The following is a 26905-nucleotide window of genomic DNA, read 5'->3' as shown; positions in this document are numbered from 1 at the left end:
TCACGACTACAGTGCTACCCGCACCACCATTTCTTCTCAGATTTTCTTTCTGTATTAATATTTCATGATAATTCTGTCTTGACTTAGAACTCAGGCTCTAAGTCACACCGTTTGGTTGGTTCAATTTTGGTATCTACCAGCTGGCCTGAACAGGTGAAACTGAAGCTTAAAGTCCAGTTTGTGCTGAAGTGTTGTGCCCTCAGGCAATTCAGTTGCAAAAATGAGGAGCTGGGGTCAAGCTAGATCATGCCCAGGCCACAAAACGCATTGCCTTACGTGCCCGTGCAGGTCTTCAGCAAACTCCAAGAGCAAAGCACTCCATGTATTTAGTACTAAAAAACCCGTATGTGTGTGATGCAGCGTACCCATCTCTTAGGCAATTCCTCAGATGTCTTGAGGGCAGTAATTTGGGTCAATGAGCCAGACCTTCTTAATACAAATCGGAAATAGGACTAGGAGCCCAGTTTTGCCACTGGGAAATATCACAGCAGCAGTACAATAGTATATCCTGGGGTATTTCTTTAGAAAATCTTTTCTTCCCCTCTTTTGGCTACAGGGCAGGAGAATCAGGTTAAATCCAGGTAAAAAAAATGTGAGGTGATCTGGCTCTATAAAAGTCCATAGCTAGCCTTTTGGGGCAGCAAGTCAAATCTGCAACTGTTATAGGAACCGGCCAAGAAATATGGTTGTGAGATCTCCTGAAATGAGAAACAAAGTTACTACAGCACCAGGAAAATCCCGTAAGTCATACTTAAACCCTCATGTCTGACAAGGCCTCCAGGGAAAGGCCCTTTTCTAGGCTGAACTAAGGGCCATTTCAGAGATTCCTATGTGGGCTATTCTGTAGATGCCCCTTTCTTGAATATACAGGAGAAACCATCCAGAACCAGTCTTATGGTCAAGAAGCAAGAAGTAGAACCCAAATGAATATGCCAAAGGAAGTATACATTTTGTTGACAGAATTTCGATTTATGTATTTTTTTAAGATCTGCTGCAATATATTTCATGGTAGCAAGGACAATCTTTGCTGTTTGCAGCCCTGAGAAAAGGAAAGGAGATCTTTCTTTCATTTGTTTGCATGAGATTAAAGATAAGCAACTCTCAAATATTTATTTTGGCATCTTCTATGATCCCCTGAACTTCACAACACTAACTAGCTCTTCTGTGAGAAAGTAATTGTTTCCCTATATCAACACATTTATTTTTCAGCCTCATATGTGGGTATAGTTGTCCTATTTGGGTGCTACCCACTAACGTCCTTTCTTCACACTCCTCTGATCTATATCTGTGAGTTCCCGTTTTTCTTACTGCTTAGCTTCTCATTGCAGACCTAAGCCATGTTTGACAATGTTTCCGCAGAAATAGACTTACTTGCCCTTGAGCCTATGTCTTCTCCTTTATATCTGTAAGCGTTTTACATATTTGACACTTAATTTTTCAGTTCATTTCAGAACTGAAAGAGCTCTGTTCCAATAAGGCTGGTCATATACAATGTGAAGACACGTAGCTTTGAGGACTGCATAAGACAGGCTGTACAGACAGCATAACCAGCATGTCAAAGAGGGTGAGACTTCTGTGAAAAGTATAATCACCAGATAGTTCCCATTACCACAACTGTATCTGGAAAGCCACCAGACCATCAGCACTGGGCTACCCTGATCCCAGTATTTGTTATTAAAGCCCAGCACAGTTTTCTCCAAGATTCTTGAGAAGGCAGAAGGGAAAGAAAGGAGAGAGGCAACTGCCTGAGGGGAAGAAACAGTCAGTTATGGAAGAAGGGAGGAAAAGGGTGTAGAAAAATAGTATTATTTGCGGTGATACAACCAGATGAGGGATGGTGCCCCTGATATACAGGTATATACTGCTTTCAAGGCTGCCTTTCACACATATGTGATAGTGGATGATGCGTAAATGAAGTGAACCTCAGAAGCTGTGTTAGCTGAACCAACGGATGCTCCCACAAATTCACAGAATGTCTAGAACAGGGCTAGCAATAGTTTTCCTTACACATTTTTATCTTGCTGAGGAACAGCAGATTTCCAGTCCCTGAATACACTGCCTATTTATAACAAAAATTAGGGATAAGACTGCAATGAGAGTAGGTACCGACTTGGACCTGGAACTATGATTGTGCATAGTCAGCAAAGCATGAGCAACAACTTTTTGCAAAAGATACTGAAAATGGGTAGGAATCACCTTCTTTTAGAGCCACCACTCAGTGGACAGAATAAAGGATAGAGTCTGTCTTGTTTCCCATCAGGTGGTCTGAGAAATAAACAGGTTTCCAGCCAGGATGACTTTGGTTCCTACTAATATCTAGAATGGCATTAGAGCCAAGAAACTGATTGTCCTTCCATCTTCTGAAAAGGCTACTCACAGTCCTGAAGCAAACTGCCTCGCATGGCCATGGACATCCTGCAGTTCAATGGCAAATTACAGTAACTATTATAAAAATTTTTCCTGTATAGTTCCTCTTCAGAATATTTTATGTTTTATTTCATTGCATGGAAACAAGCACGTTTGGCCTTGGCTTGTAGTCACAAACCTTACCTATCCCCTATCTGTGGAGATATGCTTCTGCCTCTGACATTCCAGTCCAGATCAACTCCTCACATATTTTTAATATATTTTTGTTTACAAGAACAAACATCTTATGGTGGAGAGCAATACTGGATACTAAGTTTCCCTTTAGCCATCAAAATAGCATTTAGAAAACTGTAATCTAAAGGCAACAATCCAGAACAAACTTTTACTCACGAGGATAATTTTTCACTTATACAAACTGACTTAAATAGGGATACTTGCAAAAGTGAGCATTATTTCCTCAACTAATGGCTGAAACATTGACTCTTACCATTCAACCTTCAAACAAAAAAATATAGTAATTCACTTTTTGCTTTTTTCACTTACTTCAATTTGGCTTTAGAAGAAGCTGTTGGAATCAGAGATGAAATCATGCCCCTGACTTTATGTGTCTGTGCTTACAATGGATTTTGTCCTGAATGGTAGATATGATCTAATGGGCATTCTGGGTCTATTTACCCTTTTAAAAAAATATCTCGTATAGCTAATACAATTATCAACAGTAAAAAATAAATTAGACTAATTTAGCTGAAATTTAAGGCTCTGCTAGCCTTGACAATATATATATATGACTATATATATATATGACTATATATATATGTATATGACAATAAGAAATACATTGTAGCCAATGCCTGGAGTCTTAATATGCTTTTATCTGCCTGTTAATTTAGTGTAAATAGTCCTTTGTCCATAGACTCACGGAGTTACTCTATTCTGAAACCAGGGAAATGGTTAATATTTCTAATACGACCTACAAAGCATTGTAGTGTATTATAATAATTATTCCTAAGTCAGAAGACTTACACTGTGTAAACAGTGAAACATCAACCAGGAACATTAAACCCATATATTGAATTTCTGGATGCTTGTTGCCTCTCTAAACTACAGGTTTTGCATTTGGATCCTAGATTTAACAGAAGAGTATATAGAAATTCTTGTAACCAGATACCATAATATAAAACATTCATACAGCTTGATTACGGAAGTTCAGAATTAGATTTCTTTTTTTAAATATCACAAGTTAAATTGGAACTGGAATTCATAAATATTTCCTTTTACCTCTATTTCTGAATGTTCACAATAGATGAGTCACATTTTCCTTTGAGACTGTCTAATTTGAATTAGGTTAATCTTTGTCTTTACTATCATAAAAGACATGTTTTAACACAGAATAAATAACAAATTAACTCTTAAAATGCACTGGAGACAAAGGTTAATAATTTTATTCCTCTACAGCTAGATAATGTTGGCTGTGACTATAGATAGAGTATTTTTCTTTCCTAGTCCTGTCATGGTAAGAATTACAGAGAACTAACATATGTTAAGTATACAAATACACATAAATCCTGAGTATATGCACACTTTATTTCATTAACCTGCATCCACAGACAGATCTAGAGGTCCTACTCCATTTCATTTGATCAGCAAGAGCTGAACACATGATCTGCAACAGCAGAGCAAATGCAGAATATCTCAGATATATAATTAAAATCTGGACCTGAAATTAATTGCACTATTTTAATTTTGTAAAAATGTTTGTGTCTATTATATCTAACAGTGATTAAATAAAATTTAAATTAAGATCATAATATACAAAGAGCATTAATGCCCTGTATAAAGCTCAGTAGATTCCTATGAATCCTTGTGCCAAGAACCTTGCAAAGATTACTCAGAAAAAACCCCCACCAAACCCAAAACCAAATCTCAAAATGGCCTACTTTGCACATGTAACACAAGACTTCACCGATTAATATGACATACTCTAATTCCTAATGATTGCAACATGGAAATCCAATGTAAGAAATAGACAATATTCCTAACTTGTTTTACGAGTCTGCTACAGACCACCCAACCAGGATGAAGAGACAGATGGAATGTTCTATAAGCAGCTGGGAGAAGTCTCACAATCGCTGGCCCTTGTTCTCGCGGGGGACTTCAACTTACCAGATGTCTGCTGGAAATGCCATAGAGCAGAGAGGAAACCATCCAGGAGGTTCCTGGAGTGTGTGGAAGACAACACAGCTGGTGAGTGAGCCAGCTAGGGAGGGTGCCCAGCTGGACCTGTTGTTTGCAAGCAGAGGAGGACTTGTGGGTGATGTGATGGTTGGAGGCCATCTTGGTCACAGCCATCACAAAATGACAGAGTTTTCGATTCTTGGACCAGTAAGGAGGGGGTCAGCAGAACTGCCACCTGGGACTTCCAGATGGCAGGGCTTGACCTGTTTAGGAGCCTGGTTGACAGGGTGCCTTGGGAGGACGTTCTGAAGGGCAAAGGAGCCCAGGAAGGCTGGACATTCTTCAAGAAGCAAATCTTAAAGGTGCAGGAGCAGACCGTCCCCATGTGCTGAAAGATGAGCCAGCAGGGAAGAAGACTGGCCTGGCTGAACAGAGAGCTTTGGCTGGAACTCAGGGAAAAACAGAGTTTACGACGTCTGGAAGAAGGGTCAGGCCACTCATAGCATGTACAGGACAACCAGGAAATCAGGCCCAGTCAGCATGGGTTTACGAAAGACAGGTCTTGCTTGACCAACCTGATCTCCGTCTACGACAAGGTGATCCACTTGGTGGATGAGGGAAAGGCTGTGGATGATGTCTACCTGGACTTTAGTAAAGCCTTTAACACCATTTCCCACAGCATTCTTCAAGAGAAACTGGCTGCTCATGCCTTGGACTGGTGTATTCTTTGCTGGGTAAAAAACTGGCTGGATGGCTGAGCCTAGAGAGTTGTGGTGAATGGAGTTAAATCCAGTTGGCGTCCGGTCACAAGCAGTGTTCCCCAGGGCTCAGTACTGGGATGAGTGCTGTTTAATATCTTTTTCAATGATCTCGATGAGGGGATCAAGTGGACCTTCAGTCAGGCTGCAGATGACACCAAGTTGGGCGGGAGCGTTGATCTGCTTGAGGGTAGAAAGGCTCTGCAGAGGGATCTGGACAGGCTGGATTGACGGGCCAAAACCAAAGGTATGAGGTTCAACAAGGCCAATTGCCAGGTCCTGCACTTGGGTCACAACAACCCCATGCAACGCTACAGGCTTGGGGAGGGGTGGCTGGAAAGCTGCCTGGCAGAAAAGGACCTGGGGGTGTTGGCTGACAGCCGGCTGAACATGAGCCAGCAGTGTGCCCAGGTGGCCAAGAAGGCCAACGGCATCCTGGCTTGTATCAGGAATAGTGTGGCCAGCAGTAGGTCAGTGATCGTGTCACTGTACTCAACACTGGTGAAGCCGCACCTCAAGTACTGTGCTCAGTTTTGGGCCCTTCACTACAAGAAGGACATTGAGCTGCTGGAGCGTGCCAAAGAGCAGCGAAGCTGGTGAAGGGTCTAGAGCACAAGTCCTGTGAGGAGCAGCTGAGGCAACTGAGATTGTTCAGCCTGGAGAAAAGGAGGCTGAGGGGAGACCTTATCGCTCTCTACAGCTACCTGAAAGGAGGTTGTGGCGAGGTGGGTGTTGGTCTCTTCGCCCAAGTAACAAGTGATAGGATGAAATGAAATGGCCTCAAGTTGTGCCAAGGGAGGTTTAGATTGGATGTTACAAAAACTTTCTTCACCAAAAGGGTTATCAAGCATTGGAACAGGCTGCCCAGGGTGGTGGCGGAGTCACCATCCCTGGAGGTATTTAAAAGATGCGTAGACGTGGCACCTTGGGACATGGTTTAGTGGTGGACTTGGCAGTTTCAGGTTCACTGTTCGGACTCAATGATCTTAGAGGTCTTTTCCATCCCATACACACACAAACATTACATTTTGAAATGAATGCTTGTGATCTTTTTATTCCAATCTGTTGGATCTGTATTAGCCATGTTTCTACAAAAAAAGCCGTGTACAAGACTAATATCCAAAGTTTAAAAAAGCAGTTACATTTCACTCCTCCTTCCCTCCAGGATGCACTAACAGTTCATTTTATTGCATGTGAGCTCTCATTGCTGGGGTAAGTAAAATGGTGGTTGTCCTTAGTTGAATTAATTATGTTGCTACACTGAAAAGGAAAAGAATGAGTGAGAAGATGGAGCAGTGAGGGAAAAAAAGCACTTGTGAGTGGCAACTGAGGACATCTTTTTTCAGTCCTGCATTAACCCTAATGCCCTGGAAAGAACTGAGATCATTTTGTTATACTGGTGATCTCAGATCTGGAGTTTGGAATATAGTTGGGTAAATAGGAAATATTCTTAAACTGTTGAGTCTTCCAGTCCCTTTCCATGTCAGCTGTACTTAGCTGTATTGTGCTTTTCTCACCTTTTCTTTCTCTTTATGCAATGAACTGGGACCACATATATTTTTAAACACACCCAAAATTGATAGACCATCTGAATCAACTAAAATAAATTTTCCTTATATAAATTGAGAATTACTGGAAAGTTGGATGCAGATTTGGCTGCTAACAGATGGTTGCTTGGCAATGTTTTGCTTTCTTTTTCCCTGTACTCCCATAAATGTAATTACATAAAAACTACGGAAGTATGTATCTTGTCACTGGATTTACTTGTATGTTTCATTTTTAATTTAATTTTTTTGTGATGTTTATTTTATCTTATTAAGGTACCCTTTCTTAGCTGCTTAGCATGAGTGTAACTTTCTAACTTTGTTACATTTTTTCATGTTACCTTGCTATCTGAAGCTTGGCTATTCTACCAGAAAAAAACAAAATATAACAAAACAAACTCCAACCCAAATTCCAAAGCAAATTTTTTTCCTTCAATCAAAGAAAAGTCCCATGAAATAATAGTCCTGGATAATCCTGTCCTATGATAAAGGCTGTGGAATAAGATTTTGCTGAAAAGGGGACAGGGAAGGGCATATCCTTTATATTTTTCTAGCAGGAAAAGGGGGATTTTCTGGCTCTAGGCAGGAATGTTTTAAACATAGGCATCCATGCGAACAACAGAAGAATACTTATGCTCAGATAGCTGTTCTGTGCACCTGCATAACTTTTCCATGTATCTGTACCAGTAATACGTTCGTATTTGCTTGCTACTAACAGCTTACCATCAGAGCTCTCTTCAAAATGTCTTGAAGAAAATTCCAAGGAAAAGTGAGCACAATCCGAGGTTACACACAGTCTTTGCAGGATCTGAGGGAGCTCTTGTATATCCTTCCAGCCTGACTTCACTAGCCCCTGGATGTGGGATTACAGTAATTCCTCTGAGGCTGGAAGGTGGATGTAGATGAGATGTTGGTAACAAAGAGAAGATATCAGAATACAAATGGGAATTAAAACCACGGGAGAGAGAGGACTCACCCGATAAATAAGGTACGCTTCCATGTGAACAAAATTAATGAAATCTGTCCCTAACCCCATAACCACCTAACCCCTCCTCACCCCCACATTAAGTGCAGTAAGCTTTTACATTCTCCATTTTAACAGATTATATTCAATTCTTTCTGATCGTCAGCTCTAAGCAGGACACCAAGGCACTCATCTGGAATTTCAAAACAAGTTTGCTGTAACCCAAATGTGATATAAATAAGAACTCCAAGAACTTTGACGTTCCCCTTTTTGAATTTCAAGGCTTTTTAAGCTTCTTTTGGGACTCCCCATAAATGAATAAAATTAAGCCAAATTTTAAACTTAAAAAGATGATGAAATCTGAATACTGGTCTAACTTCTCGCAGTCTTTCGACAAAACACATCAAGAAAAGCACGGAAGATAAATATAGCCACCACAAAGACAATACTGATTAACATCAGTTACTCATAATCATTATGAGAGTGAAACGTGATGGCTTCCTAGGAAACACTTAATTTCAACACTCCCTAGAATCTCTGCATTTTGGAGAAACAATGGAGCTAACACATGTTTCTAATTATGTTTGCAGATATTGCAAAATAACTAAAATGTATTCTAAGCTTGAATGTAAGAATACTTTCCACCTCCTTATTCTAAGCTGTAGGTTTTGTAATTATAACAAGACATTGTGACTACACTTACTGTTATTTTAACACATAGAATAATCCAACATTTTATGTTAGTTTTATTTATTTCAAACATCTGAAAGGTCTCGTCAAACAACGCTTTTGTCTCATAACAGAAGACAACAGAAAAATATCAAAGGATTAAGGTATTTTATAGTTTGTATATACTCAGAATTTCATTATAGTATTAGCCGCTTGGCAAGTGGCTCTTCTGGCCAGTCTGCTATGTGAGGTTTGGAATTTTCTCTCTGTGTTGTTTATTTGAAGAGCTTTTCTTACCTCTTTTGGATAATATTTAGATGTTTAAATATTCAGGGAAGAAAAATTACATCTGCTAACCTTTGAACAGAAAGCTCTGTATCCTCCGTCAAAACCCTCATTGAGTCCACACTGTTTGACACTGTTTGGACACTTACTACACAGCTCAAGGGTTTCTCATCTAGGGAGAAGGCAACACCATCTCCTGCTGACTTTTGAAGGGTTATGTCTACACTGCAGGGGGGCAACAGGTGCAAGCAGGCTGAACCCATGCTATGACTCTTGCATTTCTATTCATATTGCTGGCTACCAGTCTCCACAGAATCCATTTCACCCTTTAGAACAGGTGAGCTAGGGATATCTGCTGGTGTTTGGCTTGCTTGTGCCTGATACCGCCAAATTGTCAAGACAAAAGCTTGGACCCCTGATAATGCACTAAGGGAACTGAAGCTTTCTCCTCAAGTTCAGTCCATTGCTCAGATCAAGTTTGTAACTGAGCTTGCACTTGTGCTGGCACAGTGCAGAAAAGAGCTCAGCTTGAACTTGCACCACTATCTACACAGAAATTGAAAACAAGGAGCATTTGCTCTAGGTCTGTAGCATCTCCATTGCCATCAACCAGAACTGAGAGTGAAACACTAACAATAAAATGAAGAAAAATGCAGTATATTAACTTGTTCTAATTAACCTTTCCAAGCTTTTACAATTCAATTTAGGAAAATGGTTAAAGGCTAATGTAAACTACACCAGGTCTTACCAAATGGCCTTACATTTTAGGGCAATGAAATCTGGTCCAGCGTAGGAAAACACAGTGAAAACTTTCCTGAATATTTATAATGAAATCTGTTCCCTTTCAGTTAAACTAGGGTTTCTCCCTCAAATATTCTTTTGCAACATGAGGTCAACACCAAAGTATTCTCAAATCAGACTGCACTAGAAAACAGTTTTCCAGGCAGAGGAAATAGTGCAGCGGGCCATTTTGCCACATAGGGTAGTTTTTTTCCACATAAACTCCAGGTCATTTGTAAAGTTTAAATGGCGAGGAATGAAAGCAATTACTTCAATCTTTTTATTTTGTTTGTACTTTCTAATCTGTGAAGAGCCCCTACATATAAAAAAAAAAAAGTAATTCTTTGTATTTTCCAGAATGTTTTGTTTACATCATTTTTATTACAATATATAGTAACACAAAAAATAAACTTCATGTAATATAAGAGAGGAGTAGAATCAGAAAAACTGAGGCAGGAAAGGACCTCTGGATGCCATTTAGTCCAACCTCCTGCTCAAAGCAGGGCGAGCTTCAGAGTTAGACCAGGTTTCCTCAGGGCCCTGTTCTGTCCAATTTTGAAAATGCAGGGACTCAGTAAGGATGCAGTGGCTGAATAAATATTGCACCAGTTATAAGATAACCTCTGTATTCTGCTGATGTACCAACATCTCTCTCTACTTTTTACGCAAAAGAAGATACTGACTTGTCCTGAAGTATACCGAGTCTAAACATTGACTATCTTACCTTGTCTCACTTGTTTTTTTTTTTCCAAACCATGCGATCAAAGACTGGAACGTATTGCCTCGAGACTCTAGGAAGCATAAGGAAGGGAAAAAGAGATGCCAGAATAGAGGATAATAATTAAGCCAGTGTATTTAAGATTCTGATTCTTTTAATAACCAAATTTAACTCATTAAATAATTTCAGACTGCTTTCCAGCATTTATAAGAAACAAGAAACATCCTCAGTGCAGCTGTTACTTGACTTGGACAATAGAGGGAGCCAAACATGGCTAACTAGCTCAGACTACGCACCAGACGTTCAGGTGACCTAAACTCTCGTTTTCATGCAAAGTATTGCATCACTATTTATATATGCCCAGTAAAGATCATCATTACGCTTTCTATTCAGTAACTTACATCACTTATTTTTCAATATGCCTCAAATGATCATAGTTACAGAAGACTAACACTTCTAAAATCATCTAGAATATCTCTACTCAGCAATATTTCATGCTTCAGCACATATTTCAAAGTATTTTAACACAAGAAGATAAAAATCACTAAAATAATACTCTAAATATTTAGTTCCATCATAAATTCTAGTTATCAGTATTTCAGTGCAATTCTGCATTTCCTTTTGCAGACTGGGAAACATTTAAAATACAGACAGGAATAGCTACACTGCAGATATTTAGGGAATGATATGCTTCGTTTAAGTAATCAGTCATTACTCCAGAGAAAGGTTATGATGATAGAAGGTAAATAAAATGTGATGTAATTTTTAAATTACTGCTGTCATTAGGTTCAAAAATAAGGTAGAATCCCTTTCACCTATAACTACATACACACTGACGGGCAGTAGATTTTGTAAGATAAGTACAGAAAGTCCTCAGAAAAAGCCTATTTACTAGTCTTTCAAGCAGAAAAAGACCTGTCACTGAGTTTTCTCAACATTTAATGTGACAAACAACCTTACCTGAACCCATGAGGCTATCAGTTGTACAAATGCACTGAAACATTTCAAACTACCCTTGTATTCTCTTATCACATTTGTGATGAGCAAAATTATAAAAAAGTAACACCTACATTTGTATAATATCACATTGATAGGTAAATCTGCTTTCCCTTAAAAGTACTATTTTTACAGGAAAAAAAAATCACCTTTCTAAGCCATTTCTATTTGAAATAATAAATAATTTAACAAAATGATTTTTTTGTATTTTATGAAGTGCTTCACAAATTATTTTGCCCTCTTTCCTATTTCAAGAAAACCATACATATATGAATAAGAAGATATCATGCACTTTTAAAATATAGCATATCACTATTTCTCAAAGTGAGGGCATAAGTTTTATGTTTCCTTGAACTTTGTTGTCTAAAGGAAAGTGACTCAGCTGCACTGTTTCCACATACAACAATCCAGTAACTCAGAAGACAAAAAGTCAAACACAAAAACAATGAGCCTGAGAAGGCTGGAACCAGATGATCTTTAAGGTCCCTTGCAACCCTTACCATTCTATGGTTCTATGAATATACCATTGAAAGGCTCATAGTCTACTACAAAGTATTTAATATTAAAAAAGCTATATGCAGATGATGCTACATAAATGAGACAAAACTGAGAGTGTGGGTCAAGTAAAATCATACATGAAAAAAAATTAATATACCTACTTATGGTAGATATAGCACTGTATTGCCTTACACAGCATTTCTACAATTTTACTTTTTCAATTAGAGATGGATCAGCCAGGCATCCTTTAATGAAAAATAAACGTCTGAAAAGCCTTCTAAAACTAACAAATAACAACTAGGAAAAATAATATAATGAATTCTTTCCCAAGGCATAGTTCATAACAGTAGTTCTGTTCCCCAGTTCATGGGAAAAAGCAGTGCCTACATGGAAAATATCAAAAATCAGCCACCATCAAGATGAAACAACGGGTGAGAAAATATTGCATCTGGTGGCCGATTGTGTCTTGCATGGCTCAGTAAAAGGGGAGATAAGAGACCGCTAAGATAAGAATTTCAGGAAAGGAGACAGCTTTCCTGCTATCACCTCTTTGGCCATGTATCTCGAAAGAAGGATACTGAGTATCCAGTACAGTCTTACACCATCTCTTTTTATTGGAGCAGAGTTTGCAGGAATAACACAGGAATTTTCCTGGAAAGACACAGCAGGTAAAGGCTGTTGTATTTGGTATATCATCGTTCTTAGAGTGCATTCTGGTTTATTTTCTCCATGTACTCAGCCAGCTACAGGGTCTTCTGTGGCTACAGATGAAGGAAATCTTCAGCAGCCAATTCTAGATTTTGGGCAGGCAGATCTTCAGACATTGTCGGAGAAACAATGTATTGGAACTTAGTTTCATGGATCTCTTTTTTTACAAATATGGTCCTCGCCTTAACAGAAGAAGTGATATTCTTTGACTACATGAATTTTGTAATATGTATTACATTTACAATTGCTTATAGAAATATGTTACTACTTACATGCTCTATGTCAGTGTTGCCTTTCTGCTTGTTGCCAGAATTTATAAATAAAGCAAAGACCAATTTAAACAGATAGGGGATCCATGTGGCTACTAGTTCTATGTATTCTGTACTCAAGAATAATATTAACAATTAAAATCAAATGGAATACAACTGCCTTCCTTTTTGTGATCTGATGTGTTCTCACAGAGACACGAGTAAGTTGAACAGGCAGTCCCACGGTGCAGTGGGCAGCATAAAGAGTGCTTGCATGAAGAATGACTGCTGAATTAAAAAAGAAAACAATTTAATAAATCAAAAAGAATCCTAAATCAAAATTTTTTTCTAGTACGGACTTTTGGTATGTATTCCACAATGTGGGAAAAACTGAAGATGAATCTCATTACTTTTCATCCTCTCTCTCAGCCAAAATATATCACAGAGCCACTGAAGTGTACAAAAAACATCAAAAATATTACTGCAACAGTCGAATCTTAACACATCCCACCTCTGCCACCAAAATGTTTTACATGAATGAGCCCAGATATGCTTCAGATTTGTTTATACCAGTCATTTGAACTGCTTACACAAACCTGGATGTTTTGCAGCAACTCTGTTGCAGGAGATGTTAACTTCCAGCACAAAGTCAGAAATCAAACAGATGGCAAGCTATTGCTTTTTAAATTGCCGTTGTCATTAGTTAAATTAACATCTGCCTACAGTCTTAACTTACTTAACTAACTGACCTACATTCCATGATCTGCCAGAAAAAAAAACCTTGCTCTGAAAAATCATGGGAAATGGTTCACGCTGCTTTTGATAAACTTTGAATAAACAGTCCTAAATCAAGTCTGTTAAACCAAAATACATTACTTCTTTAACCTTGCAACCACTGGGTATTGCTGGGAACAGAATTAAAATCTTCAGTAGAATTTAAGCATGTCATGAGCTCTCGGTTATTTTCTTTATCCTTAGGAAGATATGTCTGTAAGATTAAGATATCTCTTCAGTCCACAGAACGAAAAATAAATGTCTAAAAGGAAGACTGAAAGAAATGAAAAGCCACAAGAAAATTACCTTCAACCAAACAGAAAACCTTAATAGAAAATTCTCACTTGTGGTGATCAGCTGTCATTGTTAGATCCTTTCACAGCTGAAAAAGATTGGGGTTTGGGTTTTGTGATTGGTTAACTACTTTAAAGTTTTAAGTATTATACAGAACACTCTAGGGATCTAGAAAAGCCCTATCTGGGAAGAAACTTTGTTTATAAACAAACTGCAGTTCACTTTTTTGATCTGGTCCAATATTTCTGCCATTAGTTAAGCTGCATCAGTAAAGAGCAAAGACTTCTGAAAAACTCGTGTTTTCAAAGTTTGCTTGATTGATCCCAAGGAAGATAAGAGGCACAAAACACGAAAAGGGCTGTGGCGTACAACTTTGAGTTCCTGACGGAAGAACAGAGACCTGACAAATTGTTGGGAGTGGTGATTCCCTGACAGAACAGGAAGAAAGACCAGTCCTCAATTACAAGACTTCTCCAGAAGCATACAGGTATCCAACGGAGAAATGGGTCTTTCGGGCTCCAAACAGACTGCTGATAGCCTAGCAGCAGAACATCAGACTAATAACAAAATCAGGAAGACAGCAGAGCATCTCAAGATTACAGAAGTCTCATCCAAAGGAGGAAGCAAATATTCCAAAATGAAGGTATATAAGGGACCAAGGAATGAATGTCTCAGGACAAAAGTGTTTGAAAAGCTCAGGTATCTCACATTACTATCTGAACTTTATTTTATTTGACATTCAGCATGACTAGAAATTTCTGCCCTTCTTGAAGTTACTAATTTCTAATGATATTTTAGGCTTTCAATGCAGCACAACAGTCATGAATTATGAAAATACTTGATATGCGTTTAAACATTTCGAGGCAATTTCTAAGATGTGGCCTACCAAGGATAATTATTGTTTATTTTACAGATACAGAATAATTTGTCCAGTCCAAGGCCCCACAGCAGATAGCAGAGTCCACTGAAAACTGAACAAACACTGTAGGGGGAACATGGCTTCCCAAGTAACAAGGACTGAGGAATTCTATTCTACTTCTAAAGCCCCTCAAAAGAGGCTGGTATAACTTTCCTCAATATGACAGTAGCAGCCTGTTCTGGTTTAACCCCCCAGCCAGCAACTAAGCATCAGACAGCCGCTCACTCACCCCTCCCCCTCCCAGTGGCATGGGGAGGAGAAATGGGCAAAAAGGAAAACCTGGGGGGGAAGACAAAGATAGTTTAATATGACAACAAAGGAAATACTAATACTACTAATAAAGAATATGCAAAACAAGCTGTACACAATATCATTTTTCTTACTGCTCGACAACCAGTTGCATAGCCAGTCCTTGAGCAGCGATCGCAGAACCCAGGGGTTTCCTGGAGCTCACGAATTTCACAGATTTTGCAGAACTTGCAAATTTCACAGAACTTGCCAAACTCATGGAACAAAAACCCCCAAACTCAAGGAAAAGTTCGAATTCCCAGAAAAAGAGAGGATCCCTACCCCCTAGGTAACCCCCATTTATAAACTGAGCATGACATCTGTGGTACAGAGTATTTCCATTGACCAGCTTGGGCTGGCTGCCTGGCTGTGCTCCCTCCCAGCTCTTGTACATCCGTTCATTTACAGAATATGAGAAACTGGAAAAAGCCCTTGATTTCATAACAACAACTGAAAACATCAGTGTATTATCAACGCTCTTCTGATACTAAATCCAAAACCCAGCAGCTACTGGGAGGAAAATTAAATCTATCTCAGCCAAAACCAGGACACAGACATACAGGAGAATACGGCTCTGTAAATACCTGATTTTAGACTGGTAGAAAAAAAAAATTTAGGAACCTATTAATCAAACAAAAAAATTTAAAATCTTACAAATTAAAATCATACATTTAATCCGTTACAAGCATTTCAGTTTTGATGCATTTTTAACAAAACCAAAGTGATGTCAATGTCTTACACCCAAGTTGCAATCTGGGGTGAGTTCTTTCACCTCATTGCTGAGGAACTATCACAATCTGAAAGGGAGAGATACACAGTTTTGCCACATAACTAAAAGCACCATGGCAGGTTCTGGGATGTCCATTTATAATATGGGAAAGGCAGATATAAAACCCATTTCCCAAGACAGTGCCTAGACCATTGTGCTATGCAGAAATTTGAAAGAATTGTTGTAGAACGTTAGACAAGTAGGTTTTTTTACCAAGCCTCCTTCTTGCAGTATCAATATAAACCTGTGGTCTCTATAAAAGCTAGCAGCTTTTCAGAGATCATGAACTTACAGAGTATGTGTGTGACTAACGTCTGTTTAATGTTTAATCTGCATTATGAGTAATTGAAAATAGGGTTTAGGGAAATTAATTTTTCGGATTAGACTAATTAAACAAGAACAGGTGTAAAAATACTTCACTCATGCAAGTTATTTGGCTCTTGACTGAGCAAGAATGCACAAAGATGTGTCCATGTTGCCTTGATTTGGGGCACAAGGAAAATGACATAGATCATGAAAACTGCATCGGCACCACGTGAGAATGGCAAAGGTGGCTGCAGAATAAAAATGAGGAAGTACACGGCAATTGTCACCTAGAGCTGAAGGATTCCATTTGGTGTGATCAGTCATGCAAAGTACATGATTAACTCTTAAAGCTGATACAAGGCACAATAAAAAAGAAAAGCAGGAACCGAAAATCAGGAATACAGAAAAGAATACCCCAAACCGATGGGCCCGTAGTATCTCCTTCCCTAGCTCTCTGCCTTCCTTTAGACTTAGAGTTTGGGACATTTTTCAGAACATCAGGCTTTGCTTTGGGTTTTCTGGACAACCAATCCAACTGTTAGGATCCCACGCCTTGAGGGGGGGTGGTCTCAAGCTCCCTTCACTTAGAAAGGTTCAGTAAGAAGTACTCGGAATCAGGTAACAGTGAATTTTAACTGTGATGTGCCATACAAACCATGAATCTTCCAGGTAGCTATTCTAAGCAGTGCTAGGCAAAATAGGAAGACGAAAATGCTGCTTGCCCTCCTTAGTTTGTGACTCTATCCTGAAAAATGTTTGGAACTGAAACTATATGTGTGTTTAAACATGCTTTGGGATTAAATAATTTTCATGAATACATCTATTCAGTTAAAAAAGTTTTAGAAGAAGTGGACTGAGTGTCAGTGAAGCTGGTTTTCACCTGCTGTGGTAAAAGTATAGTCTTGTTTTCAAAGGCAGTTTTAGAACACTCAAGTGTTAAGAAACAGATGCAGATGTTAAGAAACAAAAGCAGTTTTAGAACACTCAAAGGTTAAGAAACAGATGTTAGAAGACACAGATAACACAGAGCTAAGTGATTTTTTCCCCCAAAAGAAAATCCATGTACAACAAGGAACGAAATGAAACTGCATAAGTGATCAGCACACATGCATTTCATCATTTTGCTTACATACCCTAGTTCTGAGTCAGGAATACTCACTGAAACATGCTACTCTTGCAAGCACTACCTACTTTGCTCTGCTATTAATCACTCGTGATGCAAGCACTCCCACCCATTTCTGAGAACAGTGTAGGCAGTCTGATAACTGCTGCCCTTATAAAGTTGTTCCACTTTTGCATACTTCCTCATACTGCCAGTTTCTCTGCAAAGATGAAGCTGCTCGTTTACTTGGTCTTGCTGAAGACAGCTCTCCTTGCTTTAACAAATGTCTTTGCAGCTGCTTTAGAAGATGAAGAGGATGCTAAAGAAGGAAAAGTTACTGAGACTTGTCCTATAAAGCTCAAAACTAATCGGAAATGTGATGAAGGAGAGGACTGTCCATATCAGATAAACCTGCCTCCAATGACCATACAGTTACCCAGAGAATTCAGACTGCTTGAGAAGACTCTCAAAGAAGTACAGACCCTTAAAGAAGCAGTAACCAAGCTGAAGAAATGCTGCCAAGATTGCAAGCTGCAGGCAGATGACAACCAAGAAAGAGACAGGAGTAATGAATTCTTGCTACCTAATGCAGAAACTCCAGCAGAAAACAACAAACTCCAAGATAACAGAGTAAAGGAACTGCAAAGCAAAGTTAACAGAATGGCAACCAGCTTAAAAAATGCAAAGAACCAGATTCAGACACTGCAGGGTCGTTTAGAGAAGATGAGCCCTATAACTATGAACAGTGTAGAACATTACATTGACAGCAAAGTTGCTAATTTGACGTTTGTTGTGAACAGCCTTGATAACAAATGTTCTTCTAAATGTCCAGCGATGCAGCCACGACCTGGTATGTAACCTGTTAATTCTTACTGCCTGTATAAGCATTCTGTGCATTTTACAAATATTAGGTAAACAATTTAAAATATTTTAACCAAATAGCTGTGTTATTAACTTCACAAGTTAAGTATTTGCTCACTTAGTTTGTTTATACTCCTGTAAAACATTTCAGCTGCCACTAGAGGGTTACTGAGAGCTGCAGGTGTTCAGTTCCTCCTAGAATTGAACTTTGTTATGGGATTTAAAACATGAATTTTCACAGGATTATTTTTTGCAATTCATTTAGTAAATGTGAAAAATTAACTTTATTTTACACTGTACTACTTTCATGAAGGATATTAAACATCAGTGAACTACATATATTTTCTACTTGGATGACAAGGGGTAAATTGTCTCTAGGTGTGCCTTAGAAAACTGCATGGGTTTTTTCAACCTTGAACTGCAACTTTCTATATCCATATTATACATATATATATTCTATATCTATAACTATTCTATCAACTATGTTGATTGATTAAGGGAAGACTGAAAATTTTTTATTTAAAATTTTTAGTTACATAAGTCATAAAGTTTCATATTGCATATAAAAATCTTTGAAAACAAGAAATATTCACAAGATTTTCAATGTATTCTACCACTTAGATATCGTACATATGAAGACAGACTCCTCTAGAGATAAAGCAGAGAAAGATCAGACTGCATTACAGCTTTTAAGCCTCTATTGCTTAACGTTCAAGTTTAAAATAAAATTGTTCTTCTGCCTACCCATACTGAAAACTGAAGTATCTGCAGATGGTACAGTGTATGTACAGCTGATATTCTCAGAAGTGTGCAAAAAGCAAATGAATAAGAATAAAGATAATGCTTTCACTATATCAACAATCAGCTTAAGTCAGACATAAATTAGTATAAATCAATTACTTTAATTCAGGTATAAACATTCACAAAAAGAATGAATGATATTTGGTATGTTGATAATGGGCAGTGAATCAAATTCAGGTACAGTACTTCATAATAGACTAAATTAATTTTAGATATTTCTTACTGAAATGTTGACTGTTCATAGCATATGATCATGTAGATATTCCTTATGTTTTACAGTGACTGATGCTAGAAGTGTTTGTAACAGCAATATATACATTAGGAAAACTATCAAAGATAACAGCTGCAGCATTTTCCTATACAGGAGCTATCCTGCTTCCACTGAAAGTAACAGCAAAACTTTGTTTCAATAGGAGTTGAATTGGATTATAAAACCATTTTATCTGAAATGCATACTTTCTGTCAATGGCTGCTCTGAAACTTAGTCCACCAAAGATCTCACACAAAGTTCAGTGAAACAAACAAGAATCTATTGTGGATTTTGATCCGGTGTTTAAGCCTTCGATTCCTACACTTTGTGCTTTCACAGATGTCCAGTTTTCTGTACAGGCACACAAGGAGTCCTGAGTCTTATCGCCTGCTGCAGCCTGAGAACACTCCTCCCTTTCAAGCAGTAGTTTATTTGTTTAAATTTTTCTAGGAAAACTATGCTATTCAAGCCCGCAAGTGAATATGCCCATAAATTCAAATCTGCAACAGGAGTGAACATTAAGGTTTTGACTCTTAACTCACAACTTCTGAGAGCTCCCTGTATCACTTACTTAAGAACATGGAATCACAACACCATGCTGTTGAACACAGTATGATTAATGGATGACATTGTGGGTCAAAAATTGATTTTCACTCTGTAGGAAAAACCCGGGGATATTTTTCTTCTGAATAACATACATCACCCATCAGTGGTAAAAAACTATGTTAATCATAGATGCTAAAACATTTCCCTATTGTAAAGCCAGCAATGCCACATACACAGGAAAATACTGTCAGTTTTCCAGCGTCATCTTTCTGGGAATCACAGTATGACTACAATAGATGAGAGAATTTTATTACTTTTTTTCCTGCTTCCTAAAATAAGGTCAACATTAACACATGAAACATTTCTAATGTTGTTATGTTCTGTATCAAATGATGTCAACTGAACAATAGCCAGGTTAAAATTATTCCCATACGGACAAAGCTTTTTCTCTGGCATACTGCCAGATGAAGATTTAAATTATAGACATGGTGTGATGATATACATCTAAATGCAACAAGCAGCAAGCATACAAAAACAAAGCATTAGAAATATCAACTGAAGAAATCAGGCTGAATTTACACAAGGTAATTAAAAGATAAAAAGAAGTGCAGAAAAAAGGAGAAAAGGTAAAGCAGCAATCAAAATGCTCCCATATTAGGTAGTTTTGATACAAAACGTGATTTAAATGGGTTTTTTTTGGCACCTGTCTGATGCAGAGATTCTAGCTGGCATCTATTACAGAGAAAACCTGATGGAAAAAAACTGTTTCGCCCTAGAACTGAAATTGCTGTAACATTATTTCCTATGTAGAAGTCTCTCCACTCCAAGTTCTGTATGCCACATCAGTCTGCGTAAAAATTTTGATTACTTTTAGATTGAAATTATGTTTATTCTAACACTTATTATCTGTTCTTCCACCAGTTATACAAATAATGCAGAGAGACTGTGCTGATCATTACACAGCAGGAAGGAGGAGTAATGGAATCTACAGGATCAGCCCTGACCCCAGAAATGACAGCTTTGAAGTTTACTGTGACATGCAAACACATGGAGGTGGCTGGACAGTGCTGCAACGGCGTCAGGATGGCAGCACTAACTTTAACAGAACCTGGAATGACTACAAAAATGGCTTTGGAAACCTCAGCAGGGAGTTTTGGCTGGGGAATGACAAAATTCACCTCCTGACAAAGAGCCAGGAAATGCAACTGAGAATTGAACTTGAAGATTTCAACGGTGTCAGAGAGTACGCTAAGTATGAACACTTCTACGTGGCCAATGAGTATCTGAAGTACCGCCTAAGTGTTCACGGCTACAGCGGCACAGCAGGAGATGCCCTTCACTACAGCCGGCATTACAACCACGACCAAAAGTTCTTTACAACTCCAGACAAGGACAACGACAGGTATCCCTCAGGAAACTGTGGAGCATACTACAGCTCTGGCTGGTGGTTTGATGCGTGCTTGTCTGCCAACCTCAATGGCAAGTACTACCACAAGAAATACAAAGGTGTTCGCAATGGCATTTTCTGGGGTACGTGGCATGGTGTCTCTGATGATATTCCCAGTGGATATAGGCAAGCTTTTAAATCAGTAAAAATCATGATCAGGCCCAAAAGTTTTGTGCAGTAATTCTACACCTTTCTCATAACTAGTTTGCACTGGATTGCACTCAAAATTGTACTTACTCAGTATTATACTCAGAATTCAATTATTCAGTTATGTTTGGCATAAAATAGTCCTAGACGAAACAACATACTTCCACATAAATTTTTAGAGATGGTTTGACCCATATAATGCATTAAAAAGAGCATGAATGTTTCTGAATAGTTATTGCTAAAATTTCGCACACTTTGAGTCTTGGTATGATTATGTAAATATTCTAAACATTGCTTTTGGTGCTTTTACTGACTGTGATATACTAGATTTTATAATTTAAAATTTTTAAATGGTCTTCCACAAATTGTGTCTGAATGAATGCCTACATTTTAACCTGAAGATAACTCAGAGGTTTAACTGATAACATACACATTTGTCAACGCTTAGAAAGAAAATTAGTCTCTCTGACAACAGCCTGACTTTTTGCATCATCTATCCTTCATGACTTCAAAGGCATACCACGGCAATACCAATCTAGATTAGGAAAAGTACTACAAATTATTCTTTTAAAGAACTAGGAAACAGAGGGCAACATGGTTTGCCCAAAGACACAAAAAAAGCCTTGAAGAAAACTTGAAAATGAAGATGATTCCTCAAATCTTATCCCCTTTATCAAAGATTACTCAAAATTGTTGGTCAAAGAATTGAATAAAAGCAAGTGGAAATAATGTAGAGAGCATGTAATGAAAGGCAACATTTCTTGCTCATTTTGGTTCCTCTGTTTAAGCTCAAGGTCCTATTTGTTGTTTGTGGGAGAAAGGAGCCATTATGTAGGTTATTGTGCATTTTTATAGGCAGGTAGACAGATAAGAAGAAGACACATCAAGAAGAATCCATGTCTTTGCATTAATGCCTCTAAATACATACAAAAAGAGTTTCCAGTGCCATTTTGCTTTCTCCTGAATCTTTTAGGTAAGCCAAATGTTACAAGATGAATCTTATAGAGACTCAATCTCTCATTTAAGTACTTCTCACTCGAGGTACAGTTAGACCTTAAAATCATAAGAAAGATTATAAATATTTTGTAAGATACAAAAAGGTTGTGTTCTCCTCATTTTCTGAGTACCCCTTTTGCAGCCACACAGACATGAGCAACCCACTGGCAATTATGAACAGAAAACAGAATATGTGAAAGACTTTTTCCTTCTAAAATGTAAAAAATGAAACAATCAAATTTTTACATACTTCAGGAAGTGCAAATTAGAGATACTACCCTTAAAGCTCATGTCATAGACTGCAAGCACAAATTTGACTACACATATCTATTGCCTACTCCAGAAAGGACATGTCTCTATAATTACAGTGACTAAGATTCTGAGCAGAGATGCAATTTATCTTAGCAAGAGGCTATTTTGCTGTATCACTTATGCCAATCTTGAGATGTAGATAAACTATACTAGGACTGTATTTCTTCACCAGCTAAAGTGTGGTCATTGCTGACACAGCCTTTTTGGTTGAAAGAGACGTACCAAAAAAAAATAAATAAACAGAAGTACACACCTGACCTAATACTTTACAAAATACGACCTTTACTGTTTTTTAAAATGATAACGAGAACTATGATGGTTACGAGTTATGCAAATGAGCAACAGTGACAATTGCTAAACTGTAAAATATTAATATATATTTTAAGGAAGTAAATACTTTGAAGGATATTTCAGTGTGAAGTGTAATTTGGTTTATTTTATTTCAATTTTAAAGAGTAATGGAAAATTTTAATTGCAAGATGTATAATCTTCGCTCGAGAACATGTTTTGAAACTACAGAATATTTATTTTGGGATAAAAAAAGATTGCCTAAACAAAAAAAACCCAAAAAACTTATGAAGTATTGGTTAGAAGAGCAAATATCTAATTGCATATGATTAATCATTTTGTATGAAATGCACAATTTGCTCCATTCATTATATGCTAACTAGCTAAGTATGACTTAGAGTATCTAAAAGCTTCTACTTGAAAATGTCTTTTTCCTGCTAAGTTGTTACACGAGAACCTGTCCTTTTTACATCCCGTTTAAAGGAAACTTCATAAAACATAGAAATTTTAATAGAATAAGCGAATGTGACTGATATCACATACAAAAGCCTTGTCTGAGGTCTTAGGAAAAAAAAAGGAAAAAGAAAAAGGAAGTGTGATATTGTTACACAGATCTGAATGTTACCTGCCTGGAACTGTTGTAGCTGAATCTCCATCAGTGTGTACTAGTTTTATAAAGTGTAACTCCATCTGCTTGTTGCAAGCATTATTTTTGTTTTTCCTTGGTGTAATAAAATTAAGTAACACTGTTAAAGCTGTACTGCTGTCATAGTTGTTTATGGGGACTGTAAAAAAAATTCTCTTAAATTGTTTTATTCATTTTCTGTAAAAATTGAAGCATTAAGAAAACACAGATAACTTTAGATGACTAACAAAGACAACTATATGATGTGCCAGGAGAGTAACTTCTAGTTATGACAGTTGTTAAGAGATCCATTTTATGACACTTCAGCTGCCAGATAATACCAAAGGCTGAAATCTCGGACTTCTTTTTAAAACTATTCATATTTTGGAAGAGAAAAAAGTAATTGCCCAATCAAGAGTTTACACAACCTGTATCTTTAATGTGAAAAAGGAGAAGCAAACTCATCTGGTTTTTGTATTACACACAACCTTAGAGATCACATGCAAGTTTCATCAAAGCATGCTAATAGAAATAATACCCCAAATTAAAACATACCATTTTTATAGAAACAAAAGCTTTAATAATAAAAAACATGTCTTTCAATTTACAGAAAACATCTATGTAATATTGATTATCATGTGAAAACAGTTGTGGTTTTGATCTTGCTAATATTTAAATTGTGAATTTTAATAAGGAAGATTACTAACAGCAGGTTTGCTAGCAAAATTCCTATGGGTTGTTTCCAAAAAATACAGGCACAAACCCATCTGTTCAAAGACATCAGCCAAGCGGACTGTAATGTCTTGGCTTTCTATGCATTGCTTAAACAAAAAAAAAAAAAAAAAACTCAGGAGAAAAAAACAGAGAAGATATTTTAAAAAGGTCTGAAAGCAGTGATTTAAAATTTTTTTCTTCCATTTTTTATGCAAGTATCTGTCTCCTTAATGGTATTTTTTGGGAAACACTGCAGTCAAACTCAGAGAGTGAGTTGCAAACAACAGGTAGTTTTGACGATTTGGTAGAAAATAAACTGGCATTTATGTGATTATTTTCAAAGGAAATTAAGATGGTTCTCAGTCCATACCTAGAACACCATGTTTATAACTTAAACCAAAATCAAACACACACAAAAAAGGTGCCAAACTTACTTAGCTTCTATAACTTACATGTCATAGAAAAATCAAAACAGGAAGGATGCGACTTCAAGATTTCATAGAGAAAAAAGATGAGGTAAGAACTAAATACTGGTCTACCAAGAATAAAGTTTGTAAATGTGTTCTGTGTTCTTTTTTTCAAGAGAGAAGAGAAAAATAATATGACATACATGGGCCTGAAGACATTGACATAAGTTTTAAAGAAAAATGGCCCAGCAATACCATCCACAGGCCCTGCCAGATGCAAACAGTCCACTTGCTAAACTGATCTCTTTCATTCACAGCTTTAATGCAATTTTTATAGAGTTAGAATACTTCTGCCAGAAGTGACTTTGGCCATCACCCTCAATGGTAACCAAAACCAGAGAACAATGTTCTAAGACTATGTGTCAAATCCAATCCTCACACAAGTCATGAGAACAGGATATAAATCAATACTATTTTTTAAGTCTTTGTTCATGATGTTTTCTGATCTCAGTAAATAAATAATCCATTTGGAAAAGAGTCAATAACTGGAAAAAATATCCCCAATTACCTAATTATATTCATATAATCAAGACAAACTGTAAGTCTAATTAATGTTACACTTCTACTGAAAAAGTACACCAACATTTAGAATTACAGAGCAGAAAACAGTAAGTATGTTTTACACACTTATTTTTAAGCAATTACATGGAGCCAACAGTTCTTATGGAGAAGCAGGATCCACTTTGAGAAAGACAAACTCTCATTTCTTTCTTAGGACAGAATATAAAAGCTCCTCTGCTTACCTCTGCAGCTCAACCTCTATATGTTAAACTCAAAGATAAGGATGCTTTCTCATGCAAATCTTTAAGGCTCTGTTCATTAAAGAGTATTTGGACACAGGTTTTTCAAATAAGGAAACCAGAAATCACCATTTTAACACTTAAAGTAACCTAATATGTGTAACAGATGTTTCCCCACCACTGGGCATTTTTACTAGGCATTTTCGTATATTCGGTTAGCATTGCCCTGGCTTCCTCACCCCACGGTTGTGCTGACATAGACATCATAAACTAAGGCTGAGGAGACTCACAATTTTAGTAAGAGATTGCCCTGTTTTGGAATATCAGATCTCAAATACATACTTTGGGTGAGAAAAGGGGAAGAGGGGCAGTTTTGCAACATAAGTCAGCAATATGCTTGTCTTTTTAAGTCTCACAAACCTCAGAAATCCTTGAAAAAAGGCCAAAACGTAAGAAGTTGTTGCAGTTAAAGGTTATTCCTTCTCCTAGTCTCACAGCTTTCGGGAGCTGTGTTTCCTCTGAATGGCATGTGTCCTGGGTTTGGCCAGAACAGGGTTAATTTTCACTGGAATCCAGGAAGGGGCACAGCCGGGGGGTGGGGGCTGACCCCACCTGGCCAAACAGAGCCCGGTATTCCATACCATGTGACGTCATGCTGGGTTCCGATGGGGGGGGAGCGGCGCGGCGGGAACGCACTCGCGGCTTGGGCGGGCGCAGCGCCGGTCCGGTTTCGGGAGAGCGGCTGTTCGTGGTACGGTTCGTGGTTGTGTTTTCTCCTTAGTTGTATCGTTGTTGTTCCTGTTTTCCCTCTGTTTGCTGTTCTGTTAAACTGCCCTTATCCCGACCCACCAGTTTCTGCCTCTTTCTTTCCATTCTCCTCCGCACGCCGGCGGGGGGAGGGGCGGCCGCGTGGCGCTTTTGTTGCCGGCGGCAGCCGAAACCAAAACATTTAATTGGCGCCCAGACGTGGAGCAGGGATAACGGCAGGGCTGAGCAGCGGCTGTTAAAACTGTTTTCTTAGATTTGCTTAAATTTTGTTATACGCATTTTTCTGTGTTAAGTAGTCGCCGGTAAAAAAGGAAAAAAAAAATGTTTCTGACTTTGATCAAGTGGCTCTGCTATGTAAATCCGTACTTGCACTATGTGTTCATTGCCATGCTGTTCATCATCACTGGAAAAAGGATTAAGATGATGATTTTGCTGTACTGTACGATATCGACTTATGATAACATCACTGTGCATGAAATTAGTCTTGTATTTGCATACGGCACTGCGGTCATTTCCGTACCTCGGATCCTATGTCTTAGATTTTGTTAATAATCAAACCCAGTCTGTGGGGAAAGCCGAAGGGGATACCTTCCCCCACTCTTTCGCCCCCCCCCTCTCCCTCAGGCTGGTCCTAACTGCTTTTGAGAATTTCGAGTACCCCTGGGATGCTCAGGGCAGCACTCTCCTTTTGTTATGCCTCCTGAATGGGTTGCAGGTTTTGTTTAGGGTTAAGCAAGTCGTTAAGAACATCGTGCAGAGACCTGCCCCGGGGCTGGATAGC

The 26905-nt window shown here is 38.0% G+C and overlaps 2 protein-coding genes across 2 annotated transcripts in view; one reads left to right on the top strand and one right to left on the bottom strand.

Moving 5' to 3' along the window:
• Positions 1-26905, bottom strand: part of CCDC146 (coiled-coil domain containing 146) — an 86661-nt gene that overhangs the window by 38469 nt on the left and 21287 nt on the right. The window lies entirely within an intron of this gene.
• On the top strand, positions 17277-23532 carry FGL2 (fibrinogen like 2). Its single transcript, XM_009943561.2, has 2 exons — positions 17277-18012; positions 20542-23532. Exons 1-2 carry the CDS (start codon positions 17277-17279, stop codon positions 21246-21248), a joined length of 1443 nt encoding a protein of 480 aa, XP_009941863.2. The 3' UTR covers positions 21249-23532.

The sequence above is a fragment of the Opisthocomus hoazin genome, chromosome 8, assembly GCF_030867145.1.
Source record: "Opisthocomus hoazin isolate bOpiHoa1 chromosome 8, bOpiHoa1.hap1, whole genome shotgun sequence".
Taxonomy (NCBI): Eukaryota; Metazoa; Chordata; class Aves; order Opisthocomiformes; family Opisthocomidae; genus Opisthocomus; species Opisthocomus hoazin.
The sequence above is the reverse complement of the archived record's forward strand: the minus strand, read 5'-3'. Positions and strand labels throughout refer to the sequence as shown.